The 19,747-nt window shown below is 36.4% G+C and overlaps 1 protein-coding gene across 1 annotated transcript; it reads right to left on the bottom strand.

The window, feature by feature from the left end:
- Positions 1-17,678: 17,678 nt before the first annotated feature.
- Positions 17,679-19,501, bottom strand: LOC113334761 (ethylene-responsive transcription factor ERF118-like). Its single transcript, XM_026580966.1, has 3 exons — positions 19,410-19,501; positions 19,125-19,311; positions 17,679-19,017 (listed from the first exon to the last, which is right to left on the bottom strand). The coding sequence occupies exon 3, from the start codon at positions 18,843-18,845 to the stop codon at positions 17,859-17,861; it is 987 nt and encodes a 328-aa protein (XP_026436751.1). The 5' UTR covers positions 18,846-19,017; positions 19,125-19,311; positions 19,410-19,501; the 3' UTR covers positions 17,679-17,858.
- Positions 19,502-19,747: the final 246 nt, after the last annotated feature.

The following is a 19,747-nucleotide window of genomic DNA, read 5'->3' as shown; positions in this document are numbered from 1 at the left end:
TCGAAATTAGTTATGAGCCTATTATCAGATAGAAAAAATAGTCTTTACTATGGCTTTACTAATTTTATGGCCGTCAAGAACACAGCCGTTTGAAGGAACACTTGTAAGCTGCATGCACCCCGTACAACTGGGGATGCAGCATTAACATAATCATGTGCTTGGGTAGAGCATGGATTAACAGTTCAAAACTGGAAGTCAAGTACATTTCACCCGACCAGAATGCAAATTAGTTTCTCAAAATCACTTTCCTCATTAAGTTTGTTCGTTTTAATATATTTGTCCATCTATCAAGGAATTCTAGAGAAGATAGGTTGATGCACTTGGCGGCGCAATCTCACGACTTTTGTCTGAGAGATTGATTGATATGACATGTAAGAGTCATGGCACCATTGAACTCCATGCCAATCACGACAACCTTGATGAATATGACAAGGGATGATTTGAAGTTCACAAGAGCATTTCTTTCATTGACTAGAGAAGAAAAAGAAGATGAAGATGAAATGAATTCAGGGCTACTTAATAACAAATTTTTGTTTGATGATAGAATGCGAAGACTGACTTGTATAAGAAAGAAATGATGGAACTCAGTCAAATATTTGAATTTTCAGTGATTGAAAAAAGCTTGACTTAGAAGTGCCATTTCAATTCTTGTAGCTTATTTTTCTCTTTTCAAGGGGTCGATGATATTGTCGGCCGGTCGGCCAAATTAAGTTGGATATGGACCTTATTGACTCAATCTATATCACACAAGACTAGCAGCCCCATTTAATAAATCCCATAACTGCATGTGCATCTAATTTTCTCTTGGCCTAAAAAAATCTAATCAAATGATAGTATTGTATAGGAAATGATAATACTGTATAGGAAATTCGTTAACGTCAAAAATTTTACCGATCAAAAAAAAGAAAAATCGTAAAGCAAACACCGGAAGCCAAGGCAAAAGTGAAGACATAATTCCCTTTCTTGTTTATTCCTTCCTATTTTTAAAGAAATATTACATGAATAACTGAGGGATAATTTGGCTATAAAAATAATACAAATGTATTTAAAGTTCAATTTACCTTCTTTTTTTTTTAAGTACAAATAATATGACGTATTTTATTTTCTATTTTCATCTAGTACGCACTACGCAGCTCGTGCTACGCTCCGGTTGTGATAGGGTTGTTGATTTAGTGTCTCCACGTGCATTTGAACATCTTTAAAAAAAAAGTACATTTACTAGTAAATTATTTCTCTTGATAGATAAATTTGATATGCTTTCGACTTTCGTATTAAATATGCATCGTGTCTGAAGTGATATGTTTTATTTAATTAATTAATCGACCTTCAATTTTTTTTTCACTTTCTTCCTCTCTTTTCTTTTCGGGTTAAATATTTATGGAAAATGGGTCATTTGTCCAAATATTTTTAAAACATGATTCTAATAGACGAGTAAAAATTAGTTTGGGTGAAATGGACACCAAAAAAACAGCAAGAATGAAACTGGATTCATCCTGGCATAAACTTGAAAAATAGCGAGGATGAAACTGGATGCATCCTGATGTAAAATTAAAAATAAGAAAAAACATTTGAAAATGGGTAGGATGAAATTGTTTACATCCTGTCTATTTTTTAATTTTCGTCCATTTAAACAGTATCAAATTTTACATGTCCTTTTCACCCCAAGAATTCTTATTATTGGGTTAATTGACCAATTTTATGAAATATTTATCGTCTTCTAATCCGTAGATAATTATTCGTCATTTATAGTATTAGTAAAACAAAAAAATATTTTTCGTTTTTTAAATCTATAATTATCAGAGAGAAAACAAAAAACCTAAATTATGTTCTTTTCCTTTTCTTCTTGGGCCTATTTTTCGTTGTCGCTCAATTTTTTTTCCAAAACGACGATTCATGGTCAAATCGAATCGACTTATATTAGGTAAAAAAATTTTGAAGTAATTATATTAGGTAATGATCGAAAACCCACCATGTTCTCTTGTTTTTAATTGCTTATATATATAGGTTAGATTGTTCAAAATTCAATTTTAAATTTCTGTTTTTAGGGCCAGTGTCACTGTAGTACAGTGGTAAAATTATTGGGCGATGATACCAGTGAACTGAGTTCGAATTTCGAAACTCCTAACACCAACTTCTTTACCAATAAAAAAGAACAAAAAAATCAGTTTTAGGAATCCACAAATGAATATCTCTAAATTCCCAGTCATATGCTAGATAGTTATACAATTACGACTGGGAAATGAAAAATTCTCAGCAGTGACTTAGATTTGATTTTTCATTACGGTTGGAAAAATGAACTCCTAGCCGTAGTGATCCTAAATCTTTTTACTTACAACCAGAAAAAAAAAAAATTCTAGCCGTGATGACTCTGAAATTTTCCACTTACTGCTGGAAAATAAATTCCTAATCGTAGTGATCCTATAAGTAGGATTTTACTACTTGTCGGTTACTCTTGAATCCTAGCTGTAGATGATTATGAAATTTCAACAAAAAAAAATCAAGCCTTATTAATACGAACTACAAATTTAATCTAACCACTTCGTTTAGTTAACTAAATTTATTAATGCAAATTAATCAAAAACATTTTAGCCACTATCAAAGATGAGTTATTAAAATTACTATTGCATGACCCTGTTTTGTCATCTTGTCAGCCCTTACAAGTACTCCCCCTACCCCTCAAAATAATATAGTTCATTAGAAGAAAAAAAGACGAACCTGTTAAAAGGGCTAATCCAGGAAACGGCCCGTTTATATTTCCGGCCCAATAAATTTTTGTTAAGGTTTGTAAAAAAATTGTGCTTAGCCCACCTCTAGTTACAGTTAGTTCATTTTCAGCGCACGCCATGAGGAATATATTTGTGTAAAGTAGTGAATTTACCTTCTTCCAATATATTTGTCACAATCGAGAAGATTCTAGAGAACATAGGTTGCTGAACTGGGTTGTACTCAGGCCAGAGAACGAAGAAAATGAAATAAGAAAGTGAGTTTTTTGAGATTTTTAAACCGATGTGCGTGGGATATGTGAACCCTAAAAATCATTTAAACTGATATCAAGATGTCTAAGGTTCAATAGGAAAAGGAGAGATTTTACCTTTCTTGTGCAATCCACATACATCAAAGGAGAGATTTATGTATGGGTTATTGATTGAACTCCATGCCACAATCATAACAATTTTGATGAATGAAGGCAAAAGAGTTGGAGGGACAAGACAAGGAAGGGATGATTGGAAATTCAAAAGAGCATTTCTTTCATTCTCATGACACCCATGAGTAAACTAAGAGGAATTGAGTAGAGAAGAAAAAGAGGATAAAAATAAGTTGAAGGTGAAATGAATTCATGGCTAATTTATAACAAATTTTTGTTTGCTAATGGAACGTAAAGAGTGGTTTGAATTTTTAGTGATTGACAAAAGCTTCACTATTAGAATTGCCATATTAATTCTTGTAGCTTATCATTTTTTGCATGGGGTAGATGAAATTGACCGCCGGTCGACCAAATTAAGTTGGATAGGGGACCTTATTGACTCAGCCTATATCACACAAGACTTGCCCCATTTAAATCTTCATAAATGCATGTCAGTGACAGTAGAATGCGCATTTAATTGAGCCGGCCGATCGGAGGGAGTTTTTTTTATGGTCACTTTTTCTAAATTGAAACCTAACAAAAATGTTCAATTTGATTAAAAGATTGAATTTGGTGATACTCAAGGTTATATGGGACATAATTTTAGCTAAGGGCTTATTTTCTTTTAATATCCCCCTTCACCATTTGACTGGCGACTCTTCTCTTCCCCTTTTTCTCTTTTTCCATAACTTCTTTGTTTAATCTTCACGGTTAATTTCCTCACGATTAATACGTTCTTCTTCTTTTACAAAAATGAGAACTAAACAACACCAAAAGGCGACTATTGATCTGAAATTGGAATTGCTGCCTGAAATAAGGCAAAACAAGTTTTCAAACACAAATCGAATGCAACTGGAAATAAGTTTTGTAGATGAGCGCAATACCGACTGTAGCTGTCGGTTTTGTTTTTTTAGGTTGAATCCAATACTGATTGAAATTAAATTATTTGAATATTTTGCATGTTAAGAGTCATGTTGCCGATCCAAATTTTAGCAATACCAGCACTTAATTTCCAATATGCCGATTAAGTTCGAACCTGACGGATGTTGGCTTTATGTGTTGTGTGAGATTGTGTCAAAATTACACGCACTTCTATGGAATTGACTACAGTCGGCATTGTCGACTAAAACTTTCCAATCTCTCAGTTTGATGTCATGCTGCTGCGATGGGCACAAAAGGATGAAAAAATAAATAGAAGATAGTAGGTTGTAAAATTAGAATGAGTAGAGTGGAGAGATGTTCAGACTCTGTGTGTTTGTTGCACCATTGAGTAACATCGCCTCAGTCGGCATTGCTCTCTTGATGAGTTCAATATCGACAGTTCGGTCGATATTGCTCTCATAATGAGTTTAATGCCGGCAGTTAATCAGACGGTATTGCGTTGTAAGGTGAATACCACAATACCGACTCAATTGTTGTTGTTTTTTTTAGCATGTCATGAATCGGTAGTGCTTCCAAAATTCTTCTTTTGTTTTTTCCTCTAATCTCTATACTAACACTAAAGATTAAAATTAAAATCAAAATATATTGTTTGGGGATACTCAAGGGTAATTTAGCCATTAAGAGAGCTATTTGGATATGGGGCACTTCAATTACTTCATAATGTTTTTTTTTTTTTTGAGTATCCCCCAATTTGTGAGAGTATCCCTCAATTGTGGGTTCTTTTTCTGGTGAAGCTTTTTCATATAATTCTTTATGTATCCTAGTTTTCTTTATGTATCCTAGTTTTCTTTATGGGTATAATTGAAAGCAAACTTTAATTTAACATATCTAAAAATCCATGCCTTGGAATTTTATAAATTTTATCTCATTTGAAAGGTTATAAAAAAATCTACGAAACGAGCACAAACAACAATATCAAATTTAGAATTTTTACGAAAAATTCGGAAGGGTTTATCATTTTAAACACAATTTTAGAAAATTAAATGTATATTCATTATGCAAACCACCACAAAGAACACATAATACTTTACGTAGCCTATTTTGGTTTATATATCAACTAATTTTCCGTTGCAACTAATAAAATGTATGTATATGCTTCAAAAAAAATGTATTTACTCCCTCCGTTTCAAGAAAAATGATACTTTCACTTTAAACACAATTTTCGAAAAAATAATACATAGTTATTATGCAAACCACCACATAGGATGCATAACACATCATGCAACCATATTTTGGTTTATGGATCGACTAATTTTTCGTTTCTGGAAAAGTGATACTTTCACATTCCGTTTCAGGAAAAGTGATACCTTCACTCCGTTTGAGTAAAAGTGATACTTTCACTATGTTTCTGAAACGGGGTGAAAGTATCACTTTTTCTGAAACAAGGCGAAAGTATGACTTTTTCTTACCTAAAATGGTTAAAAAGACCAAAATCAACAATTCCTGGGTGAAAAGGACATTTAGATTTTGATACTGTTTAAATGGACAAAAATGTAAAAATAGGCAGGATGTAAACAGTTTCATCCTACCCATTTTCAAATACTTTTTCTTATTTTAAATTTGCATCAGGATGCATCCAGTTTCATCCTTGCTATTTTTTAAGTTTAAGTTATTCATCCTTGCTATTTTTTTGGTGTCCATTTCACCCATAATAATTTTTACTCGTCCATTTGAACCATGTTTTAAAAATATTTGGACAAATGACCCATTTTTCGTTTTCTTAAACGAGGCGAAAATACCATTTTTTCTGAAACTAAGCGAAAGTATCACTTTTTCTGAAACAAGACAAAAATATCAATTTTTCTAAAACGGGACGAAAATAGTCGCAGACATACCCCATCTTCAGATTCTTCTTCGGTCGGCCCTCCCGTGGTGGCAGCGGTTGTACTAGTTTATTATTTGCCTGAAAAAACATCCCAACTACCTATGCTGCTAGATTCATTTGGATCGATGCCCAGCTTTCAAATTTGGAGCTTATATCGTTGATGTAGAAAAAATCTACTCTCAATCTCTCATTTATAAAGCAAACTTATTAGCATCAAAATTATTTACCGATAAAAAGAAAGAAAAGAAAGTAAAAATCAAACACTCGCTGCAACAAAAGCCAAGATGTAAATTTGCTTCCCGGCATTCAATTTAATATGAATACCACACCGAGAACGAGAACCGGCATTCGATTTAGGATGAAGACCACGCCGGAACACAGTTTTAGGATGAATACCACTTCTTAATTCAGTACCGGCATTTATTTGAAGTTCTACGAGTACGCCGGTAGTGAGCTTCTAATAAACAGAAAACCGTATGATTTTGTTATGTGTACCGGCATACATTTTTGGTTATATTCCATTACGGTACCAGAGATTTGTTATCCAGGAACTTCAAAAATAGTACCGGCATCTTCGATATTTTTTTTCAATGTCGGTATTAGGTACCGGCGTGGGTTTTTTATTTTACGTTTATGCTGGTACTTGTATTTTGTATTCCAGGAATTTACCAAAGTGTACCAGCATCCTCGATAACTATTTCTCAATGCCGGAACCGTGTGCCGGCATGTTCGATTTGTATGCTAGTAGTGATGATTCTATGCCGAAATATGTTGGGTCTATGCCGGTATTAGAAATGAAGGTTAGTTTTCTTATATTTATTTCGTGCTTCTTTTGAAATAGATCTAAAGCAAAGGAAGCCAAAGCAAAGGAGGCTAACAGAGGAAAAGCTAAAGTTGTTGTCACTAAGAAAAAAAGGAAGGATGGTCTTGATACTCATCAGTCTCTGCTTCCTCGAGGGAATAACAAAAAGTGTTTGGGTGCTGAGACAAGAGGGGATATTTGGGAGAGTGGTCGTGATCGTAGTAAAATCGTAATCCGTGAATCTGCCGGAGCTATTGAGGAGGAAGATGAGGAAGAGAAGCAAGACGATCAAGATGAAGAGGAAAGTGAGGAGGAAGATAATGAGATTGATCCAAGTCAAGTGGTAGTGGAACAAGTTGGGTCAAGTCAACAACCGACACAAGGCAAGGGCACAGGCAGAGTAAAAGTTAAAGGTTTACACCTTCCTCATATTGATGACATGATACCTGACCTTGATCGTGGTAAAATTTGGGGTGCAACTTCTTTTGATCCGGGGAATCTATTTGGCTACAAGGACTCTTGGGCTCGTACAATCTATCAAACCTATGTAAAAATTTCTATCTCGTGCATATGTATTGTTTTATATTTATATAAAACCTATTAATCATATTATCTCCTAATTGTAGGATCATAAGAAGGTTGTGCGTTGTTTCCGAAACCAAGCCGCCTCTCATTGGGATTTGTCTAAGCAATGTGAAGAGGTCCAAACATTAATAAAGGATTCTGGTCTATATCCTTTGGTTGAAAATTATGTGAAGCCGGATATTGTGACAGTCAATTGCTTCGTGGAAAGGTATCATGGTGAAACGGATACCATGCACTTCCCGTTTGGCGAGATGACCTTGATCCCTGATGATGCTCAAAACATTCTAGGCTTGAGTGTTACCGGCAAATCAATTGCAGAAGATCATTGTCCGGAGCTAGAATGGTCGAATTTGCACGCTCTTACTAACAAGTTGTTGGGTTGGGACTACAAAACTTCTGTGGAAAGCTTCTATGTATCTAAAAATAGTAGGACAAAGACCATCAAGCTGACGCATCTTAAGAAGACCTTTGGAGGCACGGCGTAGAGAAAAGACAAGGATGGATGGGACCCCGCACAGATTCGTTATACAACCGCTGCGTACCTGTTATTCATCTTGGGAACTAGGGTGTTCCCTGACACTAGTGGCAACAGGGTTAGTGCAAACTACCTTCAATACTTGGATCCGTTGGAAGAGGTTTTTAACTATTCTTGGGGCACTGTGGTAATGGCACATTTGATGACGGGGAGGGCCTATAAGGCGGTTACAAACCAATTTTTCGGGAATTTCACTCTACACCAGGTAATTTTGTTTTTAAACTTATGTTCTTATGTACCCTTATGATGAACTTAGAAACAAAATTTACTGATTTTTAAATGTATCATTTCACATTTGTATAGGTGTGGTATTATAAACATTTCCCAAAATTGTTCAAGGGCAACCCCTTCTTGAAGATTATACCCATTGATGACCCCGAGGATCCTAGAGCCAAGAGATTCCAGTTCAACAACCATCCGAAGCCCGGTAACAATCGTCGACTAATAGCTATGTGATTGGCTCTGGATGCGATGACTACCAAAGATGTTGTGTTCGACCTTTAAAGGGAGGCTAGAGAAAACCGCCAATGTTTGAGGTACTATAACGTTGCATTTTACAATGGGCCTTTGTTCCACCCAAAGGGATATGTTATGGCTGACCCTCGACGTGTGATGCGGCAACTTGGATATAAGAAATTACCCTTATTCATGACATCCTCTCATGAAAGGTATGCGCTTGACCTTACTGTGTCTATGTCAATTTCCACAAGGTTCAGGGTAGAGTATGATCCAATTCCAGAACCAACACATTGGAGGGATAGGGAACCACGTTGTTTGGTAGATGCTACTAATTGGGATCTTGTGAAAAACGATGATGAAGCTGATCCCGCCTACATTGATAATTACTTGGAATGGTCACATCCATTTGTCGTGCGCCCGGAAGATGTCGAAGTTCCACCCCAGAAAAACCCTCACGTTCCAAATCCTACTGAGGCACCGCCTACAATGGCCAAAATTCATAAGACCGCTGGATTTCTAGTAAGTATTGTTAGTTGCTTAGTCGTTTAATGTACACAAAATCTTATATTAGCATATATATACTAATTATGTGTTTGATGTATGAAACTAGAGGCGTCGGCTTGGCAAGTTGAAGAAGATGTTAGGTTGCAAGTACGACGAAGGAGAGGGGCTATCCAATGAAGAAGTGAAGGAAGTGGTGGAGAATCTTGATAAAATTGAAGACCCATATGCAAGATCTTTGTTTGGGAAAACGAGGAAGTCTCCTGTTGCCAAGAAGAAAATGACCTAGTGATGAACTTTATAGTTGTGTTTCGTTATTTGGATGGTGTTTGTTATGTTTTGAACAATTTGTAACTTGTTTTCGGTTGAACTCTTTAGTTGTTTGGTTTAATTTTGGTTTATGATACCGTGATAAAGACCATTTAATCACAATTCAGTTGTTTGGTTTATGTTGAACATGTTTAGATTTCTAGTGAAACGTTTTCTTTGCAAGTTTTCTTTACACCAGAGTTGTCGGCATAGAAACATCTAGGTTATACAGTGTCGGGACAGCTTCCGGCATGTAAATGTAATTATAATTCTATGCCTCCACTGATACCGGCATTCATATATTTTCGTAAACCTATACCGGAACAAGGAGATGAAAGGGTTCAAGTTCATGTATAGAATTTGGACAGTACCGGCGCGAAAGTATTTACGTATCTATGCAGGAACTCTGTGTATTTATAACACTTTGCTATTTTTTCCATAAAACCGGCATTAGAATATTTATTGAATCTATGCCGGAATTCTTGTTTTCTTACACTTTGATAGTTATTCCATAAAACCGGCATTGGTTCGGATAAATCTACAATGCTGGTATTGATTATAAATCTGTTCTGAATGCTATTTTATTTCACTCCTAAGTAATCCATTACATTGGATTTGAAACTTTAAATTAAATCATACTAAAAAACATGGAATGGAGCAACTTTGTTAAAGATGATCTCATAATCTATTTTCATCCCTTTTCAACAATTGCGGATCTTTTGAGCCTTTCGCAAATATTTTCGAAGACATCGTATGGAATGGGGGTGTCAAGGACAATCTTCATTGGTTCGTCTTCTCTTTCAACATATTCCTTTCCCTTCATATAACACCCATCACACCCATCAATAGGCTTGCATTGGCCCTTGTGGTTTTCTTTTGATTGTGCTAGTGCAACAGCTTTGTCAAACCATTGAAACTCGTCGCACTTTGGGTAATTCAAACACCTTAGAAACATTCTTCCATTTTCAGTATCATCAGTTTTTGCAATCCAAAACCGGCGTGTCCCATCATAGCTTCTACACTTTGAATAAATAAAAGGACAATCCATTGCTAGATGAGAAGGTGACTTGCAAATTTGACAGCTGCAATGATGACTCTGTAAGAGAAGATTATATTAGTGATACGTCATAGTAGAGAAGATTTTAACTGTCCATATATAGTTGATAATGTTGAATCTACTTACTTTGCAGTTAGAGCTTGATGATGAATCTCCCATCGGTTGAGAAGTTTTAACCGTGCTAGATTGATCTATTTTTTTGTGCTTGCTTTCTTGAAAGAAGGATTTTTTTTATTTGGTGGGTGCTTTGTGTAGATTTTTCCAATGGAATTGGGGGGGGTGGGGGGGGGGGGGGGTGGGGTGGGGTGGGGATATTATATGGAAACGAATATCCAACGGTCTTATTTTTCAAAAGCTAGCCTTTTTTTTTTTGAAACTCAATACCACCGGCATGGTCGCAATTATATATGCAATGTCGGTGCTTGGTACCGGCTCTGAACCATGTTGTTCAACTATGCCGGTAAGGGTTCCATATTTCTCTATGAAGAAATGCCCTAGTACCGGCGTAAACATCTAACGTTAAACCATACCGTGAGCTGGTGCCGACTTTGTATGTCACATTTAATTCAATGCCGGGGTTTGTGTGATTTCAAAAAAACTAGTCGTTGAGGTTTATCTCTATATAAAAAGAGCTAATACTTGGACCCAAAGGCCTAAAAATCGTGTGTTCTTATATATCTCCTTGAGCCTCTTAACTTATAAACCCTAAACCCTATAATAATCGTCTATAAATTGCTTAGTATAGTACCTAATCCCACATACAACAAATGGCATCGTTCGACTCCGAGGAAGATTTAGCAATCACCCAAGCATGATACGCCGAAACTCGTCCTTCAACTATAGATAACAACACGCGGGATTCCATGTGGTTGAAGATTTTTAACAAGTTTATTCACGATTACGGTAACCCGAAAGGAAGAACTGCTCAACAAATCGAGCAACGACACGACATCATCCTAAATGCGGTGGTTGAGTATCTAAAAATGAAACTTCGGATCGAGCACGCTACCATAAATAGATTGTCCCATCAACAACTTGTAAGTATATTTATGATTAATTCGACATAATCCACTCTTTTTCAATTTTTAAGTAACAAACTAAGCTTTTATGTTGTTTTTGTAGCATGAAGCCGTGAAAACGCGTTACTTATAGGAAAAGGGAGAAGCATTCATGTTTGATGCCAACGTGAACCACAGTGTAAGCAAAGTCACGGAGTACCACCAGCTGGGTGAATCGGAGACCGAGTAGAGGTTTTCTCTCCCTTCTTTAGTTTAGATAACTCAAAATACTCTGGACCGTAGATAAGGAGGTCATACGGATTGCATAAATTATGGGACGGTGTAGATTAATTTTAAGATGCTCATACGGATTGAGAAACTTGTGTGTTTCTCTTTGTGTTAGTTTAAACTCGTGTATTCGGTTTAATTATCAACTTTCGATATGCATAAAAATCGAAAAAAAATATTAATAAATTTAGGACATTGTTATCGACATTCTGATATAAAAAAATCCAAAAAATATATAAGAATGAAGCTGAAAACTAAGAAGTGAATTTGATAATTGGTGTGTTTCTTTGTGCTTTTGTGCTTTCTCTTTGTGCTTCCGGTTTGAATTTCGACTAGTTAGATAGGTCATGAAGTAATTTCGACTAGTCATACAGGTCATGAAGTAGCTTTAGTTCACATTAGTAGCATGATACATCATCGAAATTGATGAATATGAAGCTTAGTGTCGATTCGAACTTCAAATGTGGTATAACAACATACAAACTATGAACCAAGAAGCTCTGAGAGGGTTCTGAATTCAAACTTAGCATGATACATCATCAAAATCGATAAGTATGAAGATCAATGTCGATTCGAGCTTCAAACTTGGTATAATGGCATACAATCTATGAACCAAGAAGCTTTGAACGACGAATCCATACATTTACAGGTAAGATTCCTTCGGAATATTCTACGAACCTTATACAAACCCTATTTCTGCATATTAGATGCAAACCAGGCTCCGAGATCGAAACCTGTCCGCGAGTGTGCTACTCTAAGTCAGAAACTTGGTAAGAATGACGAATCCATCCATTTACAGGTAAGATTCCGTCGGAATATTCTACGAAACCTTATACAAACCCTATTTCTGCATATTAGATGCAAACCAGGCTCCGAGATCGAAACCTGGCCGTGAATGGGCTATTCTAAGTCAGAAACTTGGTAAGAACGACGAATCCATCCATTTACAAGTAAGATTCCTTGGGAGTATTCTACGAAACCTTAAACAAACCCTATTTCTCCATATTGTATGCAAACCAGGCTCCGAGATCGAAATCTGGCCGGGAGTGGACTACTATAAGTTAGAAAGTTGGTAAGAACGACGAATCCATCCATTTACAGGTAAGATTCCTTCGGAATATTCTACGAAACCTTATACAAACCCTATTTCTGCATATTAGATGCAAACCAGGCTCCGAGATCGAAACCTGGCCGTGAGTTGACTACTCTAAGTCAGAAACTTGGTAAGAACGACGAATCCATCCATTTACAGGTAAGATTCCTTCGGAATATTCTAAGAAACCTTAAACAAACCCTATTTATGCATATTGTATGCAAACCAGGCTCCGAGATCGAAACCTGGCTGGGAGTGGACTACTCTATGTCAGAAACTTGGTAAGAACGACGAATCCATCCATTTACAGGTAAGATTCCTTCGGAATATTCTACGAAACCTTATACAAACCCTATTTTTGCATATTAGATGCAAACCAGGCTCCGAGATCGAAACCTGGCCGCGAGTGGGCTACTCTAAGTCAGAAACTTGGTAAGAACGACGAATCCATCCATTTACAGGTAAGATTCCTTGGGAGTATTCTACGAAACCTTAAACAAACCCTATTTCTCCATATTGTATGCAAACCAGGCTCCGAGATCGAAATCTGGCCGGGAGTGGACTACTATAAGTCAGAAACTTGGTAAGAACGACGAATCCATCGATCTACAGGTAAGATTCCATCGGAATATTCTACGAAACCTTAAACAAACCCTATTTCTGCATATTGTATGCATACCAGGATCCGAGATCGAAACCTGGCCGTGAGTTGACTACTATAAGTCAGAAACTTGGTAAGAACGACGAATCCATCTATTTACAGGTAAGCTTCATTCGGCATATTCTACGAAACCTTAAACAAACCGTATTTCTGCATATTGTATGCAAACCAGACTCCGAGATCGAAACCTGGCCGGAGTAGACTACTATAAGTCAGAAACTTGGTAAGAACGACGAATTCATCCATTTACAGATAATATTCCTTCGGAATATTCTACGAAACCTTAAACAAACCATATTTTTGCATATTGTATGCATACCAGGCTCCGAGATCGAAACCTGGCCGGGAGTGGACTACTCTAAGTCAGAAACTTGTTACGAACGACCAATTCATTTACAGGTAATATTCTTTCGGAATATTCTACGAAACCTTTAAAAAAACCCTGTTTATGAATATTGCATGCAAACCAGGCTCGGAGATCGAAACCTGGCTGCGAGTTGACTACTCTAAGTCAAAAACTTGGTAAGAACGACGAATCCATCAATTTACAGGTAAGATTCCTTCGGAATATTCTACGAAACCTTAAACAAACCCTATTTCTCCATATTGTATGCAAACCAGGCTCCGAGATTGAAACCTGGCCGTGAGTGGACTACTTTAAGTCGGAAACTTGGTAAGAACGACGAATCCATCCATTTACAAGTAAGATTCCTTCAGAATATTTTGCGGCTTAGTCACCTGAGCATTTTTTTTGGACATTATATTTTGTTTCACAACTCTTATAAAGGGTTGTCTTAAAATTAGTATATTAAAGAACCACAAACATGATAGAACTTGTGATAGTGTAGGAATGGTTAGTGCTGTAGACTTTCATGTAGGAGGCTGAGGATCAAATCCCCCCATCCTCATTTCTGCCAACGTTCTATATTTTTACTTCAACAACACTTATAAGTGTTGTTATGCATTTTTATTAAGAAAAAAAAACAACCAAAACTTGTGAACGGTAAGGATGGTTGATGAGCTAGACTTCCATGCAGTAGATTCATGTTCGAATCTCCCTTCTAATCTCATTTTTTCCAACATTCTATATTTTTACTTCGTTATACGTTTTTTTATTAAAAAAAAAGAAAAAAAAAACAAAACTTGTGAACTGTAAGGATGGTTGATGAGCCAGACTTCCATGCAGTAGGTTCATGTTCGAATATCCCCTCTAACACTATTTTTCATCATCATATTTTGGTGTTCTTCAACAACTCTTGTGAAAATTGTGATAGGCTTAGTCACTACCTTTATGAAACAGAGTTGTTATGGCTAAATGTCGTCACAACTTTTTTGCTTAAGGAGTTGTCGTTTGTTTTCTTAGCGAAACCCCTTGTTTCCTAAGGGTTGGCAGTGATGATATACGACAACTCTTCCTTTGAAACCAGTTGTAAAACATATGACTTTTTACGATGTTTAGCGAAGAGTTGTAAATCTCCAGTTGTAGATGTATACTTAACCCGTAGTGTAATGACCCAAGGGCCACTCTAATATCAAAATTTTCAATACTTATGGAGAGGTATCATCTTTAGTTTTCCCTATGTGGGACTAAAGGTTCATTCACATATAGTGAAAATGAGTTAATGTCCTTAGTGACCAATAGATCCTAACTTCCAAAAACCAAACTATTTTATAAACTCATTTTCTCTAACAATATCTACAGCCCATTTACCACCTTTCCTCTGCAAAACTCCTTTGAATTTTGTTTTTACTTCTTCTTTGCCGGCTATGAGTGAATTACTACCTGCAGCAACTTTATCACAAGCTGCGGCTACCGAAGAAGTAACGTTATTGATGTTTTCATCCTTTTTGACAACCCTTCTCGTAATCTTAATTATGCTTTTAGGAACGTCACCATTGTCCTGATCAGCTGTTTTAAGAATAGATGAAGCTGATTTAGTAAACGGGACTCCATTCTTCTGCTTTTCCGTTTCTTCTTCTTCCCCGACTGGTTTGTCGCATGGAGGCGGAATGCGTTGAAGATTATCGTGATCAATCTGGATCTCTTGTTGCAAGAGAAGATCATATAGTTCACTAAAGGTAGGAAGCGAAGGACGAGCAGTAATTGCGATCTTAAAACCATCATACTCTGGACCAAGACCCCTTAAGGCATGGAGAACCAGATCAAGACCAGAAACAGGTTGGGAGGCTGCTGCAAGCGAATCCGAAATATTTTTGATTTTAGAGAGATAGTCAGTAATGGTAGAGTTCCCTATTTGCATATGATGTAATTGGATACGCAGCTGCTGCAAATTTCGAGCATCGTGGTTCTTGGAAGCAAAAGATGATTCAAGAGAACTCCATGCTTCTCCAGCGGTATCCAAACCAGCAAGGATTGGTTCTTTCAAGGTAGAATTAATCCATGAAGAGAAGAGGTCATCAGTTTTGCGCCATTGATTGTAAAGAGAGTTGGTTTCAGTGGACGAGGCCATTGATTTTGTAACCTAAAATCAAGCTAGCTAGTTAATTTGGTAAACAAAATACAATATATAGAATATATCAGTTACGGTAGATGACGGAAATATCCTCGGCACTGAATATGCATTAGATGGATATCGCTTCTCATGCACGTCAAATACTTACAAGGCCCATATCTTTACAATTATAGGTCCTTTTGAAAGAGAGAACATCGAACCACCCATCCATTGCATCAGTCGGAACATTGTTATGTTAATATGATCTTTTATATGAGTGAAGTGTTAAAGTCAGGACATACATTATTAGCATATAACATATATTTGCACGTGTAAATTTTTCTTGAATAAGTAATTTGAGTCCAGAGTTTGATCCCGTTTAGTATTTGTTAGAGAGGTCGGAAAATTCTTCTTAATATAAAGGAGAATGATTTTGCTGACGTGGAGGAACCATAATTTTCACCAGTGTGAGTAAGCCACGTGGACGACAAGACACGAATCGTTGCTGTTCCGAGAAGACACCATATTTGCCAACAAATTCTGAAGTGTTTTTCCGAAAAGAAACTAAAGCGTTACGTTTGTTCTGATTGTGGAAAGACAGTAATGTTGGGTATTACAGAAAGATTCCGAAAAGACATTCCTCTTAGTCAAATTTGTATAAAATGATGGCCGTTCAAAGATATCCAAAGTTACAGCAATACATATCGATTCAGAGTTTATCTGAAAGAAGAAACAAAAGGTAGGGTTTGCGGAAGCGATACCAAGATCAATTTTAGATATCGGTGATTAACCTGATTCTATTGGGATGATTCCATAAAGAACGAAAAGAAAAGGAAAATTAAAAAAAAAAAACTCATAGTTCCATTTTACACCTCTCAGGGGAAGTTTATCTTCGGATAGGTTTCTTCAGGTTTGGCTAATTGCGGGTGATTTCTGGAATCAGGAAGAACAACACGAACAGAGGCGTTTAGGGTAAGTGAGCACTATATACGATGTCAAAAAATCAGAGTTTGGAAGTTCCGCAAGTTGTAACGATAAAATGGTTGGCACTCTGAGGTACTCCAACAATACTCGAATCGTTTTCCTTTCAGGACTCACAAGGTATAGAGATTTTTCGTTCCTGAGATTCTGTGGAAGTATCTAAATTTTTGTATGTCGTGTTATCGAGTAATAATTCAAACGCTAGGAAATTAACGATGACACTTTCAGATGCACACAAATTGTTTCTTCAAATTCTTAATTATATATGCTTATTGATCAATACTTCATCAACAGTTAACTTTAACCTTTTTTTACTTAAAAAATTCTACCTTAATTTTTGTCATAGTTGATTCGTTTCTTCTTCTTTGAATAGCTAATGACGCAATCTCATATGACAGGTAACTTAAGAACTGCAAGAGTGTTTCTTCACATTTACATTTGAATGCGGATTTACTCTTTCTCTGTGAATGCGGATTTCACGGTTGTCATTACAATATTTAATTATCGGCTATGAAGCAGTGGATGAATTCATTAATGTTGAATGTTCGTAAATGAATCTTTTGTCATAGCATCGTGAACCCATTGAAGAGGAATTATGTACATCACATTTGAGTTGTACGTATTTTCAATTTTGGATAATGATCGATCATGTAGGAACTACATTCACTGCTAAACCTGCCTATGCATAGGCATAATATTCAACAAAAAGTGTAGCTTCAACGATCCATAAATATCCTCTTCCTTCCGTATGCGTATGTTTATTTCGTATTTGCGAGTCTTAATCTGGTTTCATCGATAATAGACCTTCAACACTGTTTTCTTTCTCTTCCGGCAGATGAAGAGAGCTTTTGTACATTGTTTTCTGATTTGTAGTGAACTACAATTTTTTAGCTTTAGCATCAAATTAGTTATCAGATGGGAAAATAGTCACTATTTTTTCTCCAAGTACATTGGATCTTCTCTTTTTTGGGTTGCCAAGTAGCTAATTCTACAAATTGGATGCTGAATTTTGGTGGCAGACCGGAATGCACATCAAAAATCTCTAGATAAAATTGGCAAAATCGGTGAATAACAAGAAATCAATTCCAGTTTTTGGTGTGCAGGTACTGATTTAGGAAAATTTAACTAAACACACCAAATTTAAACTTGACAGCGTAACAAATAAGAAAAACGAACTCGGGACAGCTCTAACAGCACAGAAAAATCCCCTAGAGAGTATCCTATCAAGTCCTAGTTGTTATTGTTTTAAATGAAAAGCTCCCCATCATTGAAACAATCAAAACCCAATTCAGGAAACCCGCCATTTTCCAATCCTCCGAAATCATTCCAGGAGTCAAAAGGTTCAAATGGAACATCATTCAATGCTTCAAACCCATCTTCATACAAAAGACCATCCGCGCCACAGGAGTACCAAGGCATGGGTGATTCTTCATTCATCTGAAAACCAAGTTCCTGCTTATAATATTCTTTCCGAATAAAATTTGTTTCTTCTTCGGTGGCTATGACTGAATTACTACCTGCTGCAGCTGAAGAAGTAACATCAAGAACAGATGATGGCGATAGCTGGAGATCAACTGATTCCGGAGGCTTTTGATGACTGCAACACTGCCTTAGCACTCTTTCACTATTGATATGTTTCTTCTTCTCTGGGAGGACAATACCTTCTAATTGCAATTCAAATTCCCTTGCAGCTTTGTCATAAGCATCCTTAGCATCTTCAATTGTATCGAATGTACCCAGCCATTTTCGGACCCCTTGAATAGGGTCTCTAATCTCTGCAGCCCATTTACCCCATTTCCTCTGTCGAACTCCTTTGAATTTTTTAGGACCAGTCGTTGTAGTAGCACTGTCAGCAGTAGAAGAATTCTCCTTTTTGAAGACTCTTCTCTTCAGTATGCTTCTCTTAAGGGCTGTTGATGATGATGGGACAGCACCACCATTATCCTCCTCATCAGCTGCTTGAAGAGCTGGAGCTGGAGCTGGAGCTGGTTTAGGAAATGGGACTCTAAATTCCTGAATAAATTTCCTAATTCCCTTCTTCATCTTCTCAATTACTTCTTCTTCGTCTGAAGAAGAATCAGTAGCATCAGGATCCCGGCAGATAATCCTAATTGTTCTCATCGGTGGTGGTTTCGCGGTAACAGATTCCGCAAAAGTTACATTCTTTTTCTTCCCCCTTCTAGTACAGGAATTCTTCTCCAACCTCAAAATCTTCCTAAGGGGTGCAGCCATTTATCTTACAAAATCACAAAAATCTTCAAAATAAAATCCTCAATTAGACAATCAAAATCAAGTGAACAAAAACCTTTTTTACTAGTAGTATCAGGTGAAAATCCTAAATTGTTTCTTGAGTATAAATCGTTTTAAGTGATAAACCCCAAAATATTGTACGCCAGAACCAGTCCTGCAAAACCCCCAAATTTCATCATCATCAAAAATCATCGAAACCAAAATCAAAACAAAAAATCAAACTTTTGTAGAAACCAAATCAAGAAAAGAAAACCCACATACCGTATTGATCTCAAACGCATCGAAGCTGTTTGAAACTCTATTTTCGTTGGTTGAAGAGAGCAGAATTGCATGCAAATACAGCAACAGAGGAAGGAGATTATGACCAGAGATGAAATCAACAACAGATCAATTGAAGAACTAGACGACATAAATCGATCCCCTACTATTCTTCTCTGTAAAAATCTCCCTAGAGAGAATCGAAAAAATTAGATGAAACAAATCACAGAAACAAACCCAGAAATCGAAATCAAAGAGTAGACATAAACTAGAAGAAGGGAAATTTACCTCTGAACTGTTCTTCTTCTGCTGATCTTTCTTTCGTTCTCTCAGTCACTCTACCTTTTTTCCTCTTCTCACTGTGTATTTGAGAATTTTACTCTTGCCCCAAATCAAGTAAATATATTGCTAGTAATTCTCGAAAATAAAAAGAAAGAATTTATTTTTGTGGAAATTACTTAATGAGCCGGTTTCGGTACAGCTTTTATGCACGTTTGTCAAGAGCTCAGTGGTAAATTTTAATATTTTGTGAATATTTAATTTAATTAAAACGTGTTAATTCCGGTGATTGAATTTATTTTTTTGTTAGTTTATTAAGGAAAATCAAAGATGGAATTATTCTTGGT

This window comes from Papaver somniferum, chromosome 1 (genome assembly GCF_003573695.1).
Source record: "Papaver somniferum cultivar HN1 chromosome 1, ASM357369v1, whole genome shotgun sequence".
Lineage (NCBI taxonomy): Eukaryota > Viridiplantae > Streptophyta > Magnoliopsida > Ranunculales > Papaveraceae > Papaver > Papaver somniferum.
Note: the sequence above shows the minus strand (reverse complement) of the source record. Positions and strands in the feature narration are given on the sequence as shown.